At 39.8% G+C, this 20,702-nt stretch overlaps 2 protein-coding genes across 16 annotated transcripts in view; both read right to left on the bottom strand.

Annotated features, from left to right (window-relative positions):
* Positions 1 to 14,938, bottom strand: part of dctn1b (dynactin 1b) — a 54,798-nt gene extending 39,860 nt beyond the window's left edge. For 12 of the 15 annotated variants that reach the window (XM_056394143.1, XM_056394148.1, XM_056394146.1 and 9 more), the window contains exons 1-4: positions 10,744 to 11,203; positions 6,236 to 6,487; positions 4,164 to 4,242; positions 276 to 307 (exon numbers count right to left, since the gene is read on the bottom strand). In XM_056394143.1, the coding sequence (XP_056250118.1) occupies positions 276 to 307; positions 4,164 to 4,242; positions 6,236 to 6,487; positions 10,744 to 10,776 (396 nt within the window). In that variant the 5' untranslated portion in view covers positions 10,777 to 11,203. Of the gene's footprint in view, positions 1 to 275; positions 308 to 4,163; positions 4,243 to 6,235; positions 6,488 to 10,743; positions 11,207 to 14,811 lie in introns of those variants that run through there. The other 3 variants (XM_056394154.1, XM_056394159.1, XM_056394144.1) reach the window with 3 other exon arrangements.
* A 1,395-nt stretch (positions 14,939 to 16,333) lies between these two features.
* Positions 16,334 to 19,941, bottom strand: nat8 (N-acetyltransferase 8). The gene is made up of 2 exons (XM_056394170.1): positions 19,767 to 19,941; positions 16,334 to 17,396 (listed from the first exon to the last, which is right to left on the bottom strand). Exon 2 carries the CDS (start codon positions 17,390 to 17,392, stop codon positions 16,706 to 16,708), a length of 687 nt encoding a protein of 228 aa, XP_056250145.1. The 5' UTR covers positions 17,393 to 17,396; positions 19,767 to 19,941; the 3' UTR covers positions 16,334 to 16,705.
* Positions 19,942 to 20,702: the final 761 nt, after the last annotated feature.

Genomic DNA, 20,702 nt, shown 5'->3' with positions numbered 1-20,702 from the left:
CAGCAGAGCAGGCGTGGCAGGAACACACAGTGTTTACTTTAGATATATGACAGTTTGTCTGTGAATGTGTGTGTGTGTGTGTGTGTGTGTGTGTGCAGGTATGTGAGCTTGTACAGGTACATGTGTGAGTGTGTGTGTGTGTGTGTGTGTGTGTGTGCAGGTATGTGAGCTTGTACAGGTACGTGTGAGTGTGTGTGTCATTGTGGGTGTGTGTATCTGCTGCTGGTTTCCCACAGGGGAACTTAGGTGTCACAGCGCAGCCTTATCTGACTCACCAGTTTGGTGGACTTGGGCGTCTCCAGGATCTCTGAAGAGATAAGAAAGAGAAACAAAGAAAGTGAGAGGGAAATTCTTATATCATGATCACTGTTTATTATCCTTCACAAGGTATAAAGTCCCACAAAGATCCTGGTGTAAAACAGATTAGAGTCAACATGATTTATCGTCTCTCTACACTGATGTAGAGAGACGGAGGAGAACTGCAGAAAGAGCAAATACCTCTCTTCAGTTAAGTTACTGTAAGTTGGTGGTTTCAGTATAAAAAGCCTCTTTCAGACATGCACATAATCTGATGGTAATTTATCATGTCTGATGTAAGAATGAGCAGCCGGTACTCGTATATGTTACAGGCTGAGATTCATGAGATGGAAAGAATGACTTCTTTGCTAAGATTGAGAAAATTATTTATAAGTTGCAAGATGGTCAAAGTTTATTCTAGGATAGGATCTATGGCTGGTGGTTTGCACCTGCACAGTTGCAGCTGTTTCTATTTATTTTTATTTTATTTTTTTTGTACTTTTTTTGTAACCTTTAAAAAAAAAAAAAAAAAACTTAAAAAGAATTTAAGTAACAAAAAAACACCCTGGTCAGTTTTACATAAAAGTCAAATATAAATAAAGTCAGACAATCTTATGTATCACTGGCTGTCAGATTAATGTGAATGCTGCAGAAGCTCAAGATTAAAGATGCAGAAAGAGAGAGAGAGAGAAATCTGCATCTTGTACAATTTAAATAATAAATAAATGTGTCATCTCTCATGCACAGAGAAAATAAAACTTGGAAACAGAATGAAAGAGACACTTTTAAGACGATGAGGAGATACTGCTGTTATCAGATCAGTCTAAAGACGATATTTCTCCAGGAGCAGATTTATTATTTTATATATAATTTTTCTATATATAAAATATTTTGTATTTTCATTCATGCCAACTACAGATGAATAAATGACATAAATGACTAAATAAATGAAATCCGCTCTCTAATAACTTCAATTATGAAACTGATGCAAGAACGCATTAGTGGATTAGTGTTCATCCTTGCTATTACCATATTTTATCTCTCTCTCTCCTCCATCTTGTGCACCAGGCGCCAAACATCGTGCGAACACCGCGGCTCTTTTTCATAAATGTGTTGTCACGTCTGACTGAGGAACATTTCATGACCTTGGAATTGATTTTTAGTTCAGATTGTTTTTTTCAGATTTATCGTTCTATCTTTTAAGTCTCAGTGTTTTTCGAGGCCTTTTTCTCTGTGTTCGCCGCTTTAATCTGAGGACACGTCTTGTTGCCAGGTAACACCTGAATTAGCTAAACGAGGCTCATTTGTCTATCAGCGTTGCTCGAAAAAGCACAGAGAGTGTGTCAGCACTTTAACTCCTTCTCGCTGTGCGCCAGGAAGTGGACGTTACATCAACCACCACTCCTCTAGCTGATGTAGCAGCAGTGAGGCGTAACCATGGAAACAGAGTCCCGCTCCATCCTCTGGAGGGTAAAAAATATTGGTCACCAAGTGAGGAAAATGTAGGAAACTTCTTTTCTCGAGTTGCGAGCAGAGAGAGGACGATAGTTTAATGTTGCCCTTTATCAACTTTTAACTGATATTAATTTTAAGAGTGATTTAAATTTACTAACACGTCAAGTTATCAAGTGTTACATACGATTTAATCTTTATAACACTTTATAATTTGTATGAAATCAGACTTTAATCTCTGTGAGATTGAAATAATTCTTAACTGTGGAAATAGCAGCTGACGAAATAACCTCACAGCATGATCTATTTAGTCGCCTTTCTGGAGCTTTCAATCATATCACATGATATTCCTGAGAACAGCTGGCACCTGTGGTGAGTCTGCTCTGTGTCAACCCCAAACATCTCCTGTTTACTCTGACGGTTGTATCGACAGGTAAGGAGCTGCGATGAGGGTTAAACCTGCTGTCTGGTTTGACGTTTACAGGACGTCAGCCGCTGGATTCTTCTGCCCCCGGGAATCCTGACGAGGGGCAAACAGAGGGATTTAAACCCACGACCCCGGCTGTGTCGGTGCCTTGCTCTGCTTCATCAGTGACTCCAGATCAAATTGAAACCACAGTGTCTCTGTAATGAGATATTTACCGCGGCACATCTCTATTTTAGACCTTTGGATGACACTCTAAACCGCAGGGACTAATACACTGATGCAGACGCTCTTCAGATCACATTGTCAGCATTATTATTATTATTATTATTCCCCATCATTATGGATGTACAGAAACCAGGTGAAGCAGAAAGCAACCGAGAACATTTACAGAAAGTCCTTTTACACCAAATGCAATAACACTGTTGAATTCACTCGCATCATTCACACTGAAATCACGTCTGTTATCTCTGTTTGTACTGTGCATGTTGTGCTAATTTTATTATTGTACTTATTGTTTGTGAGTCACAACGACGTGTTTTTAACCAACCTGCGAAGCCAAAGGCAAATTTCCACATTTGTGAACAATAAAGATTATTATCATGATTATTATTTGTATTATTATGTAATTCTGAGAGACGTAGCAACGGCAGCACGGTCCAATGAGCTCTCAGACACAGGGCTGTATGTTTCCACGACGCCTCGATAATCTTCTGCTTTCATTGTTCCCTGCACAGATTGAGGGCACCTTGTGCCAGACACAGCGAAAGCAACCCCCTAACATGTCAGCCTCCTCCACGCTTCGCAGCGGTGGATGGCGTTCTTTCCTTTGAAGAGCTTCGTGTTTTCTCCTGATGTGACTCATTTTGTCTCATCCACCCAAAGGACATTTTCCCAGAAGCTTTGTGGCTTGTAAACATGGATTTTTTGCAAAACTGTGTCGTCTTCCATGAGCCCACTTTCATTCAGTAAGAGCGAAGTTTTGAAGTTTTCCTTGGTTCCTTTTCCACCATTCAAACCATCCCTCTGTTCAGTCTGGGCTCGGTTCTCCTCGAGGTCGGCTTCTGTCCCACGGATCTTAAACTAGGAACATCAAGCTGCTTGGAGAAGCTCTTGCAGCCGTTACCGTGACCGTGCTTGGGGAATATTTTCTTGTTTCCTTTCTCTTGTCCATGTTCAGTGTGATGCACACAATGATACCAAATGACTGATTATACGACGGCAGACACCTGTGATATTAATTGAGGACAATAGTTTGCTGTAAATATAATTACAATCCAGTTACTTCTCATGGGAACCTATCATTTTGTCCAGGCAACTTTAAAAGATCATTATAGAATCAGCTTTGAATGTATGGAAAACTTAAAGCATGACCAAAGAACTTTTCTAGGGAGAATGGAGCTTTGTTTAAGGAGGTGTGAGAGCACCAACACTTTGGGCCTCGTTCGTCTGTATGTGGCCCAGATTTCTGCGCTACACTTCAAGATGGACGACAAGAACCTGCACCGTCGTCCATCTTGAAAAACCACCTTTCGATTGAAGGTTCAGGCGTAAAAACACGGTCGATATTCGTACTTGTATCTTCAGTGAGGGAACTTTGATTTTTCTGTATCTGCACACAGAAGTTCACCTATGATCATTGGTTCACAGATTTAATTCGCACAATCTTTTTATAAAATTGCACCAAAGCGCAACGACTGTCACTACATCAGCTGATACTGTTTATAGCTAAAAGGAATTTTAAAAAAAAGAAACACAAAAGCTGATTTTTATGTCTTATGTCTTTTCACATTTGAATGCTCCGAGCACACGTCCCTGAGGAAACTGTTTCTGAAAGGTCAGAACTGACATAATGACGCTGTATTTTAGCAACTCTTTGCTGTTTGAACAGCTGCAGAATACTGAGTAATGACCAAGGACAAAACCATAAGACCATCTGAACGTGTGTGTGTGTGTGTGTGTGTGTGTGTGTGTGTGTGTGTGTCCCTACCTCGTTTGAGAACCTTGCCGGTGCCGGGCTCAGGTGTCTCTGGGGAAGTGGTGTCTGCTCCATCATCAACCAGCTGGATCTGAGACAGAAAGACAAACGGTGAGAGACGGTCGGTCGCGTCCTCCAGAACATCACTGCCAACACTTTTATTCATCAGCGGCGGCGCTGGCAGAGACGAAGCCACAGATGTTAAAAGGGGAGCCACACAAACAAAATTGGCTTGTTTATTGATGTTCATTCAAATATAGCATTCCCAGGGAGAGTCGTAATTTCTCCTCGTTTCCATAGCAACCTTTACAAGTGCACTGCTGGGACATTCAGGGTCAAACAGTCTTTTAAGCCAAATGAGAGACACGATGTAGAGGGTCAGCAGTGTAACAACTAATCGATACTGAAGCTAACATTTGTGTGTGTGCGTGTGTGTGTGTGTGTGTGTGTGTGTGTGTGCGTGTGTGTGTGTGTGTTTGCATGTCTGCACAGGAAGCATTAACACTGTTTTTTGTTGTGAAGTATCTGCTCTTCACTCAACAGTGCGAGCCCCATGTAAGAACCACTCAAAAGGACAGATTCATTCTTAAGTGTCAAGTGCAAGTGATTAGAGAAGAAAAACCTGGTTCAGGTCCTGCAGAGAGAGTCTGCCGCTCTGCAAAACACTTCTTTGACTTTGGAGTTTAAACATGATACAAATCTGACAAAACTATGTGTGTGATGTGAATGTGATGTGCATTAAAGCTGCCAATTTGTACTGAGAGTTTTGACAACTTTTTTTTATTTTATTGGCATTAGTACTTCAGCTTAACAACCTCTACAAATTTATTAGGTGTTAGGACATTTCTTACACTCAACAGATGCCTCCGGGTCTTTATGCGCATCGTTCTCCAGAGGAAAATCATCCATAATGCTCGACAGTAACATCGGCTATAATAAAATGTTTGCTCTCATCAGATGTTCAGATTTTCACTTGCTTTATCAAAATATGTTTCTGGCATCGAACTTCACGTCAAACTATTTCTTCTTTACTTATGTCTGTAGGCAGCTACAGTCAAATTTTCACATTTTTAGGGTCCCCTAGCAGGATTTTGTTGCTCATTCCTCCCACAAAGACCTTCTTCGCTCTCCTAACTCTTCTGTGACATTATTGTGAATAAAACCTGCTGAGAAACTGAGAGGAACAGGTGGCCTGATTCAACAGTCTGGAGCGTAGATCAGATACTGTGTCCAATCGTTCATGAACAGGTGGCATTCAAGTTGTAAAAAGCATTTTATGACAGGTTTGTGCAGTTGGCTGCTTGACTTGAACGAGCAAACCTCCAAGGAAAAAGTAAGACGGGTTTAAGATAAGAATAAAAAAAAAAAAATGTCCTTGCATGACAGCCAGTGAGGATAAGCAGCTTAACTCTACTGCGTTTACTCTGGGTGTGTTTACGGCCTTTACTTCACTCCACAATGACATATGTGCTATTTCAAACAATTAAAACTTAACACAATGGCAGAGTAATAGAAGTAATGTGTTATATTGTCCCCACCCTGATCTCTGAGACTCTGTAGGAGGCAGGGACGCTTTATAGTATATTTTGGGAGACAAAAAATAAGAGTTGTTGTTGATCAAAACACAGCTAGGTACCGAGCAGCCTGAAGCGGTTGAAGATGGTGGCACCACGCAGACAAGCAGACGAAAATATCAAACCCCCCCCCCCCACACACAGCCCACTGCGTCGAATAAAAAAGAATAAGAAGCTAAACAATAGAGAAATGGGGGAGGACTTGACGGGACAGAAGGTGGAGACAAAAGCACTGGAAAAGTACGAAGTGTTGTGATTTAAAAAAACACAATAGATCACATTTGCAAAGCAGATATCTTATGCAAGAGTAGAAACTGCCCGTTAAATTGCCCCTAAAAAAATTAAGGACAAAAATGTTTGGTATTTTTTTTGTCACAGATAAAAATGTACTCCCTGCCAACTCTTTTGTTCCCAAACACAACGGATCCTGTTCATCGCAGATACTCAGTAACGGACTTCGGGTGCAGCTTTTCAGTATCTCTACATTTACTTAAATATCTCTGCAGTTACCTGTGACTGTCTCACAAAAATCCCATGATTCTCCTCGCAGGTGAAGTAGCGCTTGCCCTGCACCGTGCCGTCGTTCTTGCCCTTGGCCTCGTCCAGGATGACTCCCACCCATTTCCCGGAGGCGAACAGCGTGGTGCCGATGTACGCCACCGTGCCGCGCTGCCCCTTCCCGATCACCTCCACCAGGGAGCCCACCTTGACGGGCCGGCCGCCCCCGTCCGAGCTCATCCTGCTGCTGCCGCTGCTGGTGGTCTGTGTGGGACGAGGGGAGACAGATCGAATTCAAATCAACAATGTTCATTAGCACATTTAACAGAACACAAGGAATCACATTTACTTTGTTCCAGACAAACTTGACTTAGGAATAAAACACACCCCAAATACAGAGTTTATACAGTTACCGCCTCATAATACTGTTTGTTTTTCCCTGTTGAAAACCAACCTGATCACCCAGGACACTGTCAGCTTTATATTATTATGGTATCTCTTCAGATTAATACTCCCCTTATAAAGGATTTATTAATGGTTTATAACTAGCTTATTAATTAGCTTGTTAACACTTTATAAATCATTTATAACCCATGAGATGAAAGTCATTAACCACCGTCAGCAACTTAATGATCAAAACGTTTCATTTGGCAGATCAAATTATATCATATCAAATTATCATCATTTTCATAATTATCTTATTGTAAAGTGTAAAACACATCATCGTTTATTAATGAGTTACTATAAAGCTCCATTTTACCAGTTATAAATGGTAGTAACTCATTAGTAAGATTAATGAGTAGTAAGTATTAACTTGATTTTGCCAAATAGTGAACCTGCATCAATGTATGAAAACTGTGTTATAACTTGTTTATGATTTATAAAGTGTTAAAAACTGAATTAATTACCTAATTATAAACCATTTATAAGGGTAGTCTTATTGTGAAGTGGTAGCATTATTATTATTATTATTATTATTAACTTTACAGTGAGGATTAAGCTTCCAGTGAAAGATTTCATGAAGGTTCAACCACTGCTTTATTAGATAAATCTTTAACATTGAGCAGTGAAACATACATTTCTCTGCATGACTCTGTCAGAGAGGAAGCTACAGTACAGAATATAGCATCACATACTGCAGGTGTTCAGTGGACACCTGCAATAAAAGGTGTTTTTATAGGGCGAAAAGTAGTTTTAGTGTCATTCAGACCCGCTGAGCTGCACAGCACCAGACAACAGGTAAAAGCAAAGGGCTTGTCCTTATTCTGCACTCTCCATGAGAAAGCATGTTTAAACAGCACCACTGTTTGTAGCTGAGGAGACTAATTTTTGTGATAATTCCACGGGAACAATCGCCCGAGACCTCGTAACGCCAACTGTGACATGCGGCGTGCAAAAACCGCGCAGTTACATGTTTCAACATCAAGCTGGGATATTTTGTGATCTAATAATCCTGCGTAACCCAATTTACAGTGTGGTGTCCTAGAAGTGATGGTGACTCAGCAGAACAGCACAGAGAGGAGCAGATATTATTACTGTGTGAGAGAATATGCTCCGACTCTCTCTGAGCTCACTGTAAACATACAGCACACTGTCCATGTGCTGCTGTTTCACTTAAAGGCTGAACGACACACAAACGTCCACAGGAAGTGAAACAAAAACAAACCGCAGCAGCATAAAGACATATTAACAGTCTCACACACAACACACTGCATTTCTCTATGTGAAACACTTCTTGTTTTCATTTATATATCAAACCTAAACCTGTTGACAACCTACAGATGTAATCAATCAGCGCAGTTATTTAGACGGATGAACTTCCATCACAAATGCCACAGGGATAACTGATCAATCGATGCATTAACTCAGACAAAATACAATATATTAAACCAAAACTTAAATAAACAATATTCCTGCTTGGAATCACTTCGAATTTCGAGACAAATATTATTAAAATCGACAGCTGAGAGGCTGCAACTAATGTTTTCATTATTGATTAATCTGCTGATGATTTTCTCTATTAATCCATTCATCGGTTTGTTTATAAATTGTCAGAAAAGCTACATGCTATAATTTCCCAGAACTAAAGATGATGTATTCTGATTGTTTTATTCACTTAACAGTTAAAAATGCAAAAAACATTCAGTTTATAATCAGATATAACAAAGAAAATCACAAAAATGTGACATTAACTTTTGTTAATTTAAGGAATAGTGAACAGTTCACAGTTGAAAAATAAACTTGGCCTCTCCCTCTGCTGGACAATCTCTGTTGTGGTAATTTCTTGTTGCTTCCTAGCCGACATATACACTAATATATCCATAAATTAACATTGGTCTGTGTAACGGCTCAGCAGATTTCTCTGTCTGGCTCTAATGATGAAATTATCACAATTAAATTCCAACAAACACCGAGTCCAGCTTTACACAGGCGTGAAAGACTCAGCGCCTGGCAGCGTGATATCCTTCACACTTTGTGGGGAATCCAGACACAGATCACAGATCACATCCTTGACACACATGGAGGTGGAGGTGTGATCTTCTCTGCAGTGAAGGCACTCGCTAATAAGTGGAACAGATAGAGAGAAACATGGCCGTCTAGAGGGGGGAAACACATATATGTAATACCTGGTTAAACCATGAACCCACAGGCCTTTAACAGCCATCCACACTTCCCAGGGTGAGGGCATTAAATCTAAAGACTGTTTTGTTTCAGTGCTCTCTCTCTCTCTCTCTCTCTCTCTCTCTCTCTCTCTCTCTCTCTCTCTCTCTCTCTCTCTCTCTCTCTCTCTCTCTCTCTCTCTCTCTCTCTCTCTCTCTCTCTCTCTCTCTCTCTCTCTCTCTCTCTCATGTCATTATGGCCCCTGTAAAATCACTTAAAGAATTTTAATGATTATAAAACGGTGGTTTTCTGGAGAACATTCAAACATAAGCTCAAAGACGGTGTCAGTTCTTAACAGAACTATTTACATTTCTCAGCTACAGCCACTGAACAAGAGCCGACAGACAGACTTCATGTTTACATACAGAAAAACACTCTCAGACAGAATATACGAAGGTTTATACACGGAGGGGAAGAATTAAGAGAAACTAGTTGGTTCATAGCTCAATCGGTCATAACCTGAAGCTAAAGATATCAGTTTATCTTTCTAATAAAATATATTTTCTATGTATGCAAACATTTTGTTGGCAGCAGCAGACATTCATGTCCTCTTTCTTATAAATCCAGATATTATTAAACAGTTGCAGATGATGGTGTTTTATTCACATCAGTGTTGAGATATTCAGCTGTGCAGCAGCAGTTATGCAAAGCCTGAATTCCCATGATTACTTCAAGTCTAATTAACCAAGCTTGTTATTCATAACTAACACGGAAAGAGATATTCTAACTGGTTATGTGCAGTAACCGCTGCATCCTTGAGTCTGTGCCGACAGCTTTTTACATCACAGTCTTTTATTTAAGCTTTAATCTCCATGTAAAAGGCATTAAATCACTTCAGATTCATACCAGCAGCAGGGTTGTTTGGGTTACAGTGCTTCATGGAGGCTACATGGCTCAAATGCACCTGCTGTGTTTTATACTTCTTGCCTTCTTTAAATCATAAAATAATTAAAGCTGAAGTGTTTTGAACGGGTCTCGCTCGAGCTAACAGTTTGTGCAGTCATTGCTCCGACCTGTTCGCCATGTGCTGGAGGCAGAGAGGACCCGAGGGGGGCGTGCTGAATTATTTAGTGCCACTCTACTCTTACAACACACGCAAGCTCGCACCGACTTTAACACTAAAATAAGATATAAACAGTCATACAGCATCACTGGCTGCACTGCTACACTCATCATGCTTCGATGAAGGTGCCGGTGAAACTTGGCCTGATGTTGATGTTGCTTTGTTTTCTCCAAAAAGTAAGCGACCGAAACGCTGTCGTGCACATAGTTGTAAGAGACAGTCACCAGGTTATTCAGCTTGAATTACACGATATACAGTAAGTACGGGGTTTTTTTCTGTGATCTGCAGGAATGAAATGTGGCTGAAAATATCCTCTTTGTAGCTAAAATCGAACAGCAAGCTGATGTCATCCCTCCCAGGCTGCCTGACTCAGAGACGACTGACAAACAGGAAGTCTACTGTGGCTCGTGGATCGTGTGTCCAGTGCCTGCCGACAACAAAAAGCCTCATCAATCCCATCACCTGCCTGTCGAGCACCATCTCCTACTTGACAGGGCCACAGAGTCGAGTCATCACACAGGTCTGAACCCCAACATCACAGCAGCGACACTGAACCCGGAGGGGGCATCGGAGCCGAACAAAGAGGCGACAATTCAGACAGAAGAATGCAGCGCTGAAATGGATTAGAAACCCTTTCCATTCACAGTAGAAATCGACAGGAGGGAGATGACAGAGTGAAACTAATTGAACAGACGTAACAGAAACAATGGCGCACCAGTCAGTACTAACTTAAACACCACAGTCTGTCCCAGTCATTCACCTCACTGGCATGGATAAACACCTTGTGCACACTCACCCGGGTGTATGTGCTCCTCCTAGTCTGTGACATGTTTCTTGGTTGCTGAGCCCCCCCCCCCGCCCACCCTCCAAAAAAAACCTGTCTTGACTGAAGGTGCGTGTTATTGGGGAGAGCCAGACAGAGAAGGGGTTCGGTGATGCTGCCGGAGCGTCTCCCTCTTCCTCTCTCTTCCTCTCTTTACAGAATCACACCATCCCTCTCCTGATCCTCGCAGAAGAACAGCCCGAGCGCTCTGAAAACTCTCCGTCACTCCTCTCGGCTGCTCACAGGGGGGGGGGGGAAGCCGGCGGGAGGTTTTTCGGCTCCGTCAGGAAGTTTCTGAGGGGCGGACAGTGCGATCCACCCCTCCGATGAATGAATGAACCAGAGATAAACAGGAGAGCGAAGATGGAGAGAGAGAGAGAGAGAGAGAGAAAAAACAAAAACAGCCAGGCTCAGTATGCTGCGAGTGCATCAGCTGAGTGGCAACACTGCGCTGCGCTAGTGTCTGCCCTGGCTTCTGCAGGAGGGAGGGTGGTTTAGGCCCAGACAGAGGTGCTGGGTCCTAAAGCCTGCAAATACACCACCTCAAAATAAACTTGTCATTATTCTCACGCGTGTTCTTCTAATTTGGCATGACGCAGAGGCTGGGAGTTGTTTTGGATTCCTTCATGGCGACTCTGTGGCTGATCAAAGAGCAACTTTAAGCCCCGATAAGAAGAATCATTAAGGTGCAAAATCCTATAATAATCTCTACAGTTGAGAATGGTGAATGAGTAAACAAAAACAACTCATTTTAATCCATCAATACTGCAAGGAAACACGGTAAAACAGCCCAGATGTGGCTCTACCTGCACTGCAGTCTTTCAGATTCATTTCCTCAATAAGTCGTTGAATTTCTTTCTTCTGCTTAAAGTGTGAGAGCGCTGCGAAGAAAGAAAATACATGTGGCCTAGAAATTAAAAATGTAAAAAAAAACACAGCTGGTAAGCATTTTTTCAACCAGGGGGAGGTGAACCAGTTCAATCCAATGCCATTTCATTGTGGTTGAACACAAAAGGCCCAGGTGATGCTCTGTAATGCAGCACACTGTAAGCAAAAGCCAGCAGATTGTATTAGAGCCCAGCCTGATGCTGTGGCCCATCACAGAGACAGGATTAACTCTCTTTTATCAGCTAACTGCATGGCTGGGGGTTTTTAACTCTCAGTCCTCTCTATTTCTGTGTTGTCATCTTTTTGCAATGGCAGCAAAGGCTGCAGGGTTTCTGTGTAAAAGCTTTCAGCTCAGAGGCTGATGAGAGATGTTAGAAGAGTACGCATTTCAGCAGCAGGACAAAAGAAGCCCAGCCTTCAGGAAGGGGGAGATATTTCCCCCCAAAAAATTCATCACTACATAAAGCTGAGGAGATTAGACCAGGACAACAAAACATATAGTTTATAGGCTCAGTATTATCCTGCACATACCGCAGGGAAATCCTAACTGAGGCCATCTGTATGTTTGTGGCTTTACTGACAAAATAAAACTCCTAAAAATTGCATGAAAAGTCTATAAAACAACTGAATTATACAAAATACAGGCCATGAATTCAGATGTGAGAGAGCTGGAGATGTTTAGGGACACAAAATAAACCTCTGCAGTCGCTTTGCACCCTTTTATGCAAATGACAAAGGCAGAACCAAAAGAGGGGGTGTTGGGGATTTGTGGGAGGGAGGGGAGACGGGGGGGGGGGGGGGGGGTCCTTATCGCTCACAGAGGAAATAATAAAGAGACAACTAGCAGAGAGCCAAAATCAGAACAACTGCCTCCTTACAGAAGAACGAGGACAATGGCAGAGAAAGAGGCGTCACCGGCTCAGCCCCAAAAAAAAACGTCTGCTGCTGCTGCGAGCCTGTTCAGACCGGTCAACGGGAAGGTTGCAGGAACAGAGGTGACACTCGGGGATTTTAAAGGAGGAACGTTACGACCACAGCGCACCTCAGTCGCTCTGCAGGTCCCGGAGGAACAAATCACTATACAAGGTAAAGACGAGCGTGACTGTGTCCAGGAATGTGACATAAATGAAGAGGAAAGAGCTTGTTCTTACATAGATGGCTGAATGAAATGCAAACTGCTGTGTCAGGAGTCATCACGATATCAGCATTATGTCATCAAGGTAAAGAATTACTAGCTACGTCACAAAAAAGTTTTTTTTAAGGCTGTAAATCTCTCTGTTTAATCTGATTTTTTTCATTTAATTAAGTCAAGTTTTATTAATTTTATATAAAAAATAATGATAAGTGTTCAATGTACACAACAAGATCCTGAAGTGATGTCTTTAAATTGATGACCTCATCTGACTTGCAGCAAGAAAATCTAATCATTCAGTGTATAAGGATATTATGAGAACATTAACTGTATTTGTGTTTTTATCTGATAAATGGTTTCAGCTAGTCATTTCTAAAAATATAAATCAATTGTTTTCCAGTTAATTGACTTAATGATTAATGGATTCAGCACTGGTGCCATTTATAAAGAGGTTACTTTATGTGTAATTCACATGCCAGAGTCAATTAAATTCATTAAACCCATCGTTAAGCCCCAGAAATGATCATCCTAACTTTCTATAAATAATGCAACGTTGATATATACTGCACATGTTGTGGTAGCCTCATGATTGTAAGTTTTAGTTCATGTGCAAATATATCACTCTTCTGCAAACACAAAATTATTATTATATCATACATATTAATTTGTTTTATTCTCTAAATTACAGTATATACTGTATTTGTATATCTTCCCTAAATTAGCAGATCCATGTAGCCTTCATTAATCTGCTATTTAATGCTAAGACTAATTATACTGAGTGCTGAAGTGTATTTTATAGATTAATCGATTAGTTGACGAAACATTACACAGCAACTATTTTGATTATCAATAACCCGTGTGGACGTTTTTAAGTCACTGAATATTCGCTGGTTCCAGTGTCTTAAAGTTGAAAATTTGCTGATTTTCTATGTTTAATATTTCTGTGAATCACAGTAAATATCTTTAGGTTTAGAACTATATAACTATTTGAAGAAATCCCCCCCGGGGCTGTAGGAAATTGTGACGGGCATTTTCATTATTTTTGACACCATTTTTCTTTAACGAAACAATTGATTATTGGAAAAATCAGGTGATTAATTACTTAAACTGCAACCCCACTTATAGTGGATAAACATTACCTAATTATGCAATAGGCTTCATTTTCACTAGGTGCATGCTAATGATATTCAGGCCTGGTCTCATCATTATGCCATGCATGAAGGAAAAATAGGTCATCCATAGAAAACAGGGCCAGAGTCAGTTCATTCCATTGTGCATCAAATTAGCATCAAATTACACACAGAAATTGTAAACAAAACATCATTTTAGTGTAAATTAAACATGTCTGTGGGTCTAAATGTGTCATAGAGATGTTAAATCTGTAATTTGGTGCCATCTAGTGTGTTCACAGTCTAGAGACCACTGCTCCCAACAAACCCCACTGCCTCATTGACCAGATATAATGTTATTATCCTTTATTTCACATTTTTTTGCCTGTTATGTCTGGTGGGAATCATATAAAAAAATCACAGCATTGGGTGTGGCTGCAGCCTGACGTGACATTTCCTCCTGACAAATTGAGATAATTGGATGAAAACTATCTAGATTTGAGATTAATTAATTAAAATGAACCCAGAGCCTAATGATCCTGTTAAGGACTGGCTATCCGGACCCACACTGTCTTCTCAACCGCCAACCAAAGCTCATTAAATGTTCGTAACGGTGTTGACTCCATAATTAGTAGTTTTAATGTGCAAATATTGTGTTTTAACAGCAATAACTGGCATTAAAACCATCATTTCTGACGCTGATGTCTGGTGCTGTCAGTGGGACACTCCCTCACCAGCTGCTAGCAGCGTTAGCCGTTAGCTTCGGGTCTGAATTTCTTCTTTTAAAAAAAAAAAGCCACTTATCGGGTTAATTTTAAAAAGACACACACATATATATTTCAAGACAGGTGTGTAAATGTGTGTTGACTTTATCCCCATTGGTTTCAGAGAGAAATGAGAGCTAAATCTTACCTGTCTGTGTCTTAAAATCCGGCTAACCGCTCAGCTTCGTCCCTGACAGGCTACATCCATCCATGGAGGTTCCGACCGGACACATCCGTCCTGAGGTGTCCGAGCTGCTGCCTGACCCGGCCCGCCCGACAACCACCAAGGAGCCCGGTGAAATCTTTAACACTGCAATCCCACTATAAATATTTTAAGTTGAATTATTGTATTCACCAGTCAGTAGTCAACTTGTATTAAAGTTAAAATACAGGTATTTTTTTTTTTTTTTTTTTTGCAATATATTCTTATTTGAAACTAATTTTATACAAAAAGAGCAATTTCCTGGAAAAATGTTATGTCTTCTTTACATGAGACACCATATTTCTCTTTTTAAATTAAGATAGCAAAGTACCAGTGTAGGTAAATTAAGCTATTATGTAAAAAATTAATAAATAAAATAAAAAATAAAATAAACCAAATGAAAAAAGACGTTAGAAAACAAAGTCGTGTTGGTAATCAAGGTAATTCCACTCATGTAGTTTGTGTGTGAGGTTTGAGCAATATGTTTGAAACATTTTAATATTTTTTATTTTAGTTTGTTTTCTGCGTTTCACCTTTTTTTCCTAAACATAACATGCGGGACAATAAAGTTGACAGCGGAAACTTTTCTTGTATCCTCATTTAAAATCACAAATTAGATGTGAAACTGAGATATTCATTAGATCTGTAATGAAAAAATAAACAACAACCTCTGCTGAACGTCCAACCAACAAACCCCCACATCAGCACCTCAGGTTTCTTTCACCCCGTGGACACGACCTTCCTCTGGCTCTCATAAAGAAAGGCCTTGTTCTTCCTTCATCTCTGCTTGAACAGGTGCCAGACTCTCTGAGGCCTCCAGCAGCACGACTGTGGTTAAAGAATGTGAAGCTTTGCGGTTCTGTTTCAGACTATTTGCACACACAGACAACAACAAAAAAAAAAAACCCCGAGCTGAAGCAGTTCCCCGACCACATCCCAAAACTCACCAGCAGGAAAAAAAGGGAACTGAAGATGTGGGTGTATTTTTAGGTGAAAAGATGAAGTATGTCTCACACAGCAAAAAAAATGTTTGAAAATTGTAAAAATTCATATTTGGGAGAAGCAGATTTTGATTGACATGAAACAGTATCCTGCCTACTGCAACAGTTAATCAATAAGTCAATTATTCTATCCACAAATAATTAATCAGCAGCTATTTTGATAATAGAAAATTATCGTTTTACTAATTCTTCAACCAAGAAAAAGAGATATTGTCTTTTTTTATTCCACACATTCTTCTTCCTTGTCAAAATCTGGTGCCCACATTATTACCCACAATGCAACTCAATCACAGAATGTTTGGTTAGAGATTTGGTTTGTTATGCTAGTATCAGATTTCACGCATCTCATCCTGGAGACACAAAGAACTTTGATGTGTAAAATCTGTTGAGTTTCACTTTAATAAGACCAAGTATCCGACCCGTGCATCCCTAATTGTCCCAAGAAAATAATGAATCTTACAAAATGATAGGAGCAACTTGAGACTTATGATTTTATTTGAAGCATCATGTAAAAACTAATGGAATTTTTCACAAACTGAAATAATCAAAAGGACTTTCAAGAAGCTCAATCAACAGAAACCATGGACATCGCAGACTTTCCTAAACTAATATTACATGTTATATTTTAAAGACACGTTCGGAAAACAATAATGAATATTTGTGTATGTGTAACAAGAGAAAACAAGCCTGACCTTGTACTGCAAGTGTGTGGAAAAAACAGTTCCTCATGTGGGCACTGTGCCGTCCTGAGTGTTTAGTTGCCGTAAGTGCAATGCATGCTGGGAAAACTTAAACTGAATGAATGGATGATACAGTTGCCATGGAATCTCACAAAGTCTTTATGTCAGTTTCAATCCCCTTTTCCCGTCTCTGTGTAAATCCAGTCTGTACTCAAACAGAGTGAAGTTCATGATTTTGGCAGGAACCTCAGGAACAACAAACTCTCTTATCTTCTCGTAGCCCATGTGCTCATACAGCTTCTGGGCATCTGTCTGCACCACAGACGTGTACAGGACGACTGCTGCGTAACCCCTGTCACGTGTAAAATCACCCACTGTCCGACACAGAGCCTTAGCGATGCCCATCCCGCGGTGACTGCGGCACACGGACATGCGTTTCAGCTCCAAGCACTCAGGCGCATTCTCAGCAGGGAGGCACGCCACCGTGCCGACCACGCGCCCGTCGCTTTCAGCCACCCAAAAACACGAGTCCTTCTGCTTCAGGTAGGTCTCACTGATGTCGTTGAGGTCCTTCCTCAGGGAGGTCTCGATGTATCTGTTGAACATGTAGACGACAAACTGCCGGGCTCCGGCCAGGGACAGGGTGACGGCCAGGATGGGAAGCAGGAAGGACTTGGAGCTGGTCATGAGAGCGCAGAACATGCACATGAGCACCATCTGGGTCAGCGGCTGTTTCAGAAGGTGCATGAAGGACGAAGGCACGTGCTCGCTCATCCCCAGGGTGAAGATCTCCTTCACTGCCTCGGCGTCGTCATCCCGAAATTTCCGGATCTGAATATTAGCCATGGCTCTGATTTACAATTACACAGGAGATAAAATGTGAGAGGAAATGACCAGGTCAGTAGGTTAGCAATCATATAATCATTCCTTTGTCCTTCTGTCTTGTTTCTGTGCTAAAGCCTGTCCCTATGTCTCCAAACTGTACTCACATTTAAATAATCGGTCTCCTAATTGATCTGTTAACAGAGGCAGTATATGCACACTACTTGTAGGGCAGGGTGTGAGGATCTTTGAAAGAACGAGCTAAAATTGGTTTGATTAAAGATTTTGTTTTTGAGTTGTTTAAAGAAAAACAGACTGATGAAACTTGGAATAAGAGAAAAATTTGTTCAGTACTGAAAATTAGATTGAAATTTAATCTGTTTAGAAAGTAACGATCTCTGAGTGGCCAACTGAGATGTGGTATCTTACCATTACATTTGGAAATGGGACCTCATGTTGGTACTGAAAGATCGGCTTTGTCAGTTATGCCAGTTAAATGACGTAGGAAATGAAATGCACGTTGTTTTCTATTGTAACACCAGAAAGAGGTTGTTCAGTTAAACTAACAAATATCACTTTCTTATGGATGTGACTGTTTGACAATGTGAGGTCATTCAGAAAAAAATGCTTCGATAATTTGTTTTTCATTTGGAAAATAAATGTCAGTCACAGGAAGTATTTCACATTATTGTATGTAATGTAATCCCATGTGGGAGAGACCATTTTAAAAAGGTATGACACAACAGTAAAAACTAATAGAAATTAATTAATTCAACAGATAATCAACTTATAATCAGTTCGTCTCAGTATTCTATTAAGTAAAGATATTAACCATTTGTGGGCATATTCCCCATTTAGGTTAAAATCATTCAAATACTTTTATTGTAGTCTGGTACAGGATTTTTGAGTCCAATGTCAGTATTAATATTTTAAGTTTAAAAAAAATTCAGAAAATGATCAGCTGATATTAATTTTCTTTACACAACCCATAACATAAAAACATCCAGACTGGTGATAAATAAACTTGTCACTACTCAGGTGACGCTGTTTTAAAATCATATCTTTCAACACTTTCACGATCCAGTTCATAGAGATTCACTTGCAGTGGAAACCGTGTACATTGAATCCATTAATCTGACAGCTGCAGTGTTTCGCATTGACTTTGCAGACAGTGATTTTACATGCAGATCATAAAATTAGCTGAGAAGCACCAGGATGATAAATCATCTGATCGCGGCTGATCACAGATTTATCAGTTAAATATAAAAATGGATGATGACTAATTCTCCTCAGCTGCTTCTGGTTCTGGTTCCTGTTATTGTTTATGCTGACTCACTGTCACAACGTCATGAATTGTTGGGACATCTTGAATAGAAGAGAGTCATTGTTAATGTTTAATTAACACCTGCGCTTTTTTCTCCCTATGACAAGTCAAAATATCTGCTGTAAAACAAGTACTGCCACAGTTCAAAGGTTGTAATTGTAAGTAGGTCAAGTGGACTGTAAAACACAGATAATTTACTGCTTACTTTCCTTTTACATAATGTATGTTTCTGTATGAGTATTTCCATTTTATGTTACTTGATAATTCTACTCCACAACAATTCAGAGCAAAACATTGTACTTTTTGAACTCCAAAATATATTTATTTAACAGCTTTAGTTAGTAGTCACTGTTCAGACCTAAATTCTATATTAAAAACACATGAACTAATAAAAGGCAACGCAATACAACCTTTGTGTCATGTGACATTTTTTTGTTTGCAGTTCCCTAAAAAGAGACATTTCCTCTCTGAACGTCTCACATAGTTACATTTAAATGGCATCCGATATTTCACACGCGCACAAAAATAAAAATAAATCAGAAAACACATTAGTGTGTCAGATTTATCATTGGAGATGTGCACAACAGGAAAATGCTGCTTCCACACTGATGCACATGTATTAATATTGTAGTTTAATGTAATATATCAGTTCACATTACAGGAGTACTTTTATTTCAAAGTAGAAATGCAGTGCTTTTACTTCCTCCACTGCAGTAAAGATGAATCTTTCACCTCTGGCCACAGTGACCCTCACACCGACAAGGTAAATCACATGAGTCACTTTTAACGATTTTTTACGGTAAACCAGGCAACGTTAGTAATCCGTAATCTGTTAGCCATTTGTCCAACTAGTGCAAGTAAACATCCAGCATTAAACAAACCAATGTTCAAACCAATGTTCAATAAAATACGTGTCTCCTGTGAGGAAAATATAAACGGACAAGACTTTAATTCCACTGATTAGCTAACAGCAGCTAGCATCAGTGTTAGCATCACAAAGCTGCCGATCGAAGTCCAAAATCTCTTTGAGATTCCTGTAGGACTAAAAAAAAAAAAAAAATTAACACGACTTACCTGTTTTGTCTGGACGATTCAAGGTGGAGTCGGAATGTGAAGAGAGAAGCAAAGTTAACAGAAACTCAAAATCGTCTCATTTCGTTTGTCTGCGACTGTTACCCATCAGCTCGGACATGCTGCGTTCAGGGGAGAGTCGAGAGAAGGGGAAAAAGAAAAGACAAATCAGTTCCGCCTGGGGAATTCATTATATGTAACACAGGTTTGTTCAAACTTATGATCTCACCAAGTGCCTGTCAACAGTTCTCGATATACGTGAGTCAAAGTTACAACTAGGAGGAAGATGTGAAGTGTTACGTGTTTTTGCCACTCGGCTGCTGGTAATTTGCCAATGGATGTAGATAATTACGGGTTGTGCGGTGTGACATGAATGCATCTTAAGCCACTTCCTGTTAATTGGCTGACTAACTGTCTGCATAAAGTTGTTTCTACATTAAATGTAGATACGTCACTAAATATTAAAAACTAAATATTATATTATATTATATTATATTATTTTACTTATTATGGTGTAAATGTGTATGTACTATTAATTTGAGAGTTAATTATTTTGTTGTTACCATATAGAAACAAGACAGTATTTAATTATATAGCCAGTTGTTTATTTATTTTTTATTGTTTTGTTGGATCAGTACTTTTTGGTTTGTGAGCCCTTGTTTTATTTGAATATTTTTAGAGATCAGAAAAAGTAACTGTATACATTCCATCCATTATTATCCATCCAAAAAAGGACTCGTCTAAATAAATTTAAATTAAACATAAACATAATTTTGCAAAATCCTTTATATTCAATTTTTCTGTGGAATAGTTGTTGTTTTTTCTTTTTTGTATTCCTTATGGTTGATTATTTTATATTTTGAAAGTTCATTGTAGCCTCTTGGGTGTGTGTTTGTGTATGTTGATTCTTCTTTTGTATATGACTTGGAAAAATCAATA

Source organism: Seriola aureovittata, chromosome 13, assembly GCF_021018895.1.
Source record: "Seriola aureovittata isolate HTS-2021-v1 ecotype China chromosome 13, ASM2101889v1, whole genome shotgun sequence".
Lineage (NCBI taxonomy): Eukaryota > Metazoa > Chordata > Actinopteri > Carangiformes > Carangidae > Seriola > Seriola aureovittata.
This window is presented reverse-complemented; position numbering and strand designations above follow the sequence as displayed.

Coding starts and splice junctions, on each gene's coding strand:
- nat8 (XM_056394170.1), bottom strand. CDS start 17,392: ATGGCTAATATTCAGATCCGGAAATTTCGGGATGACGACGCCGAGGCA.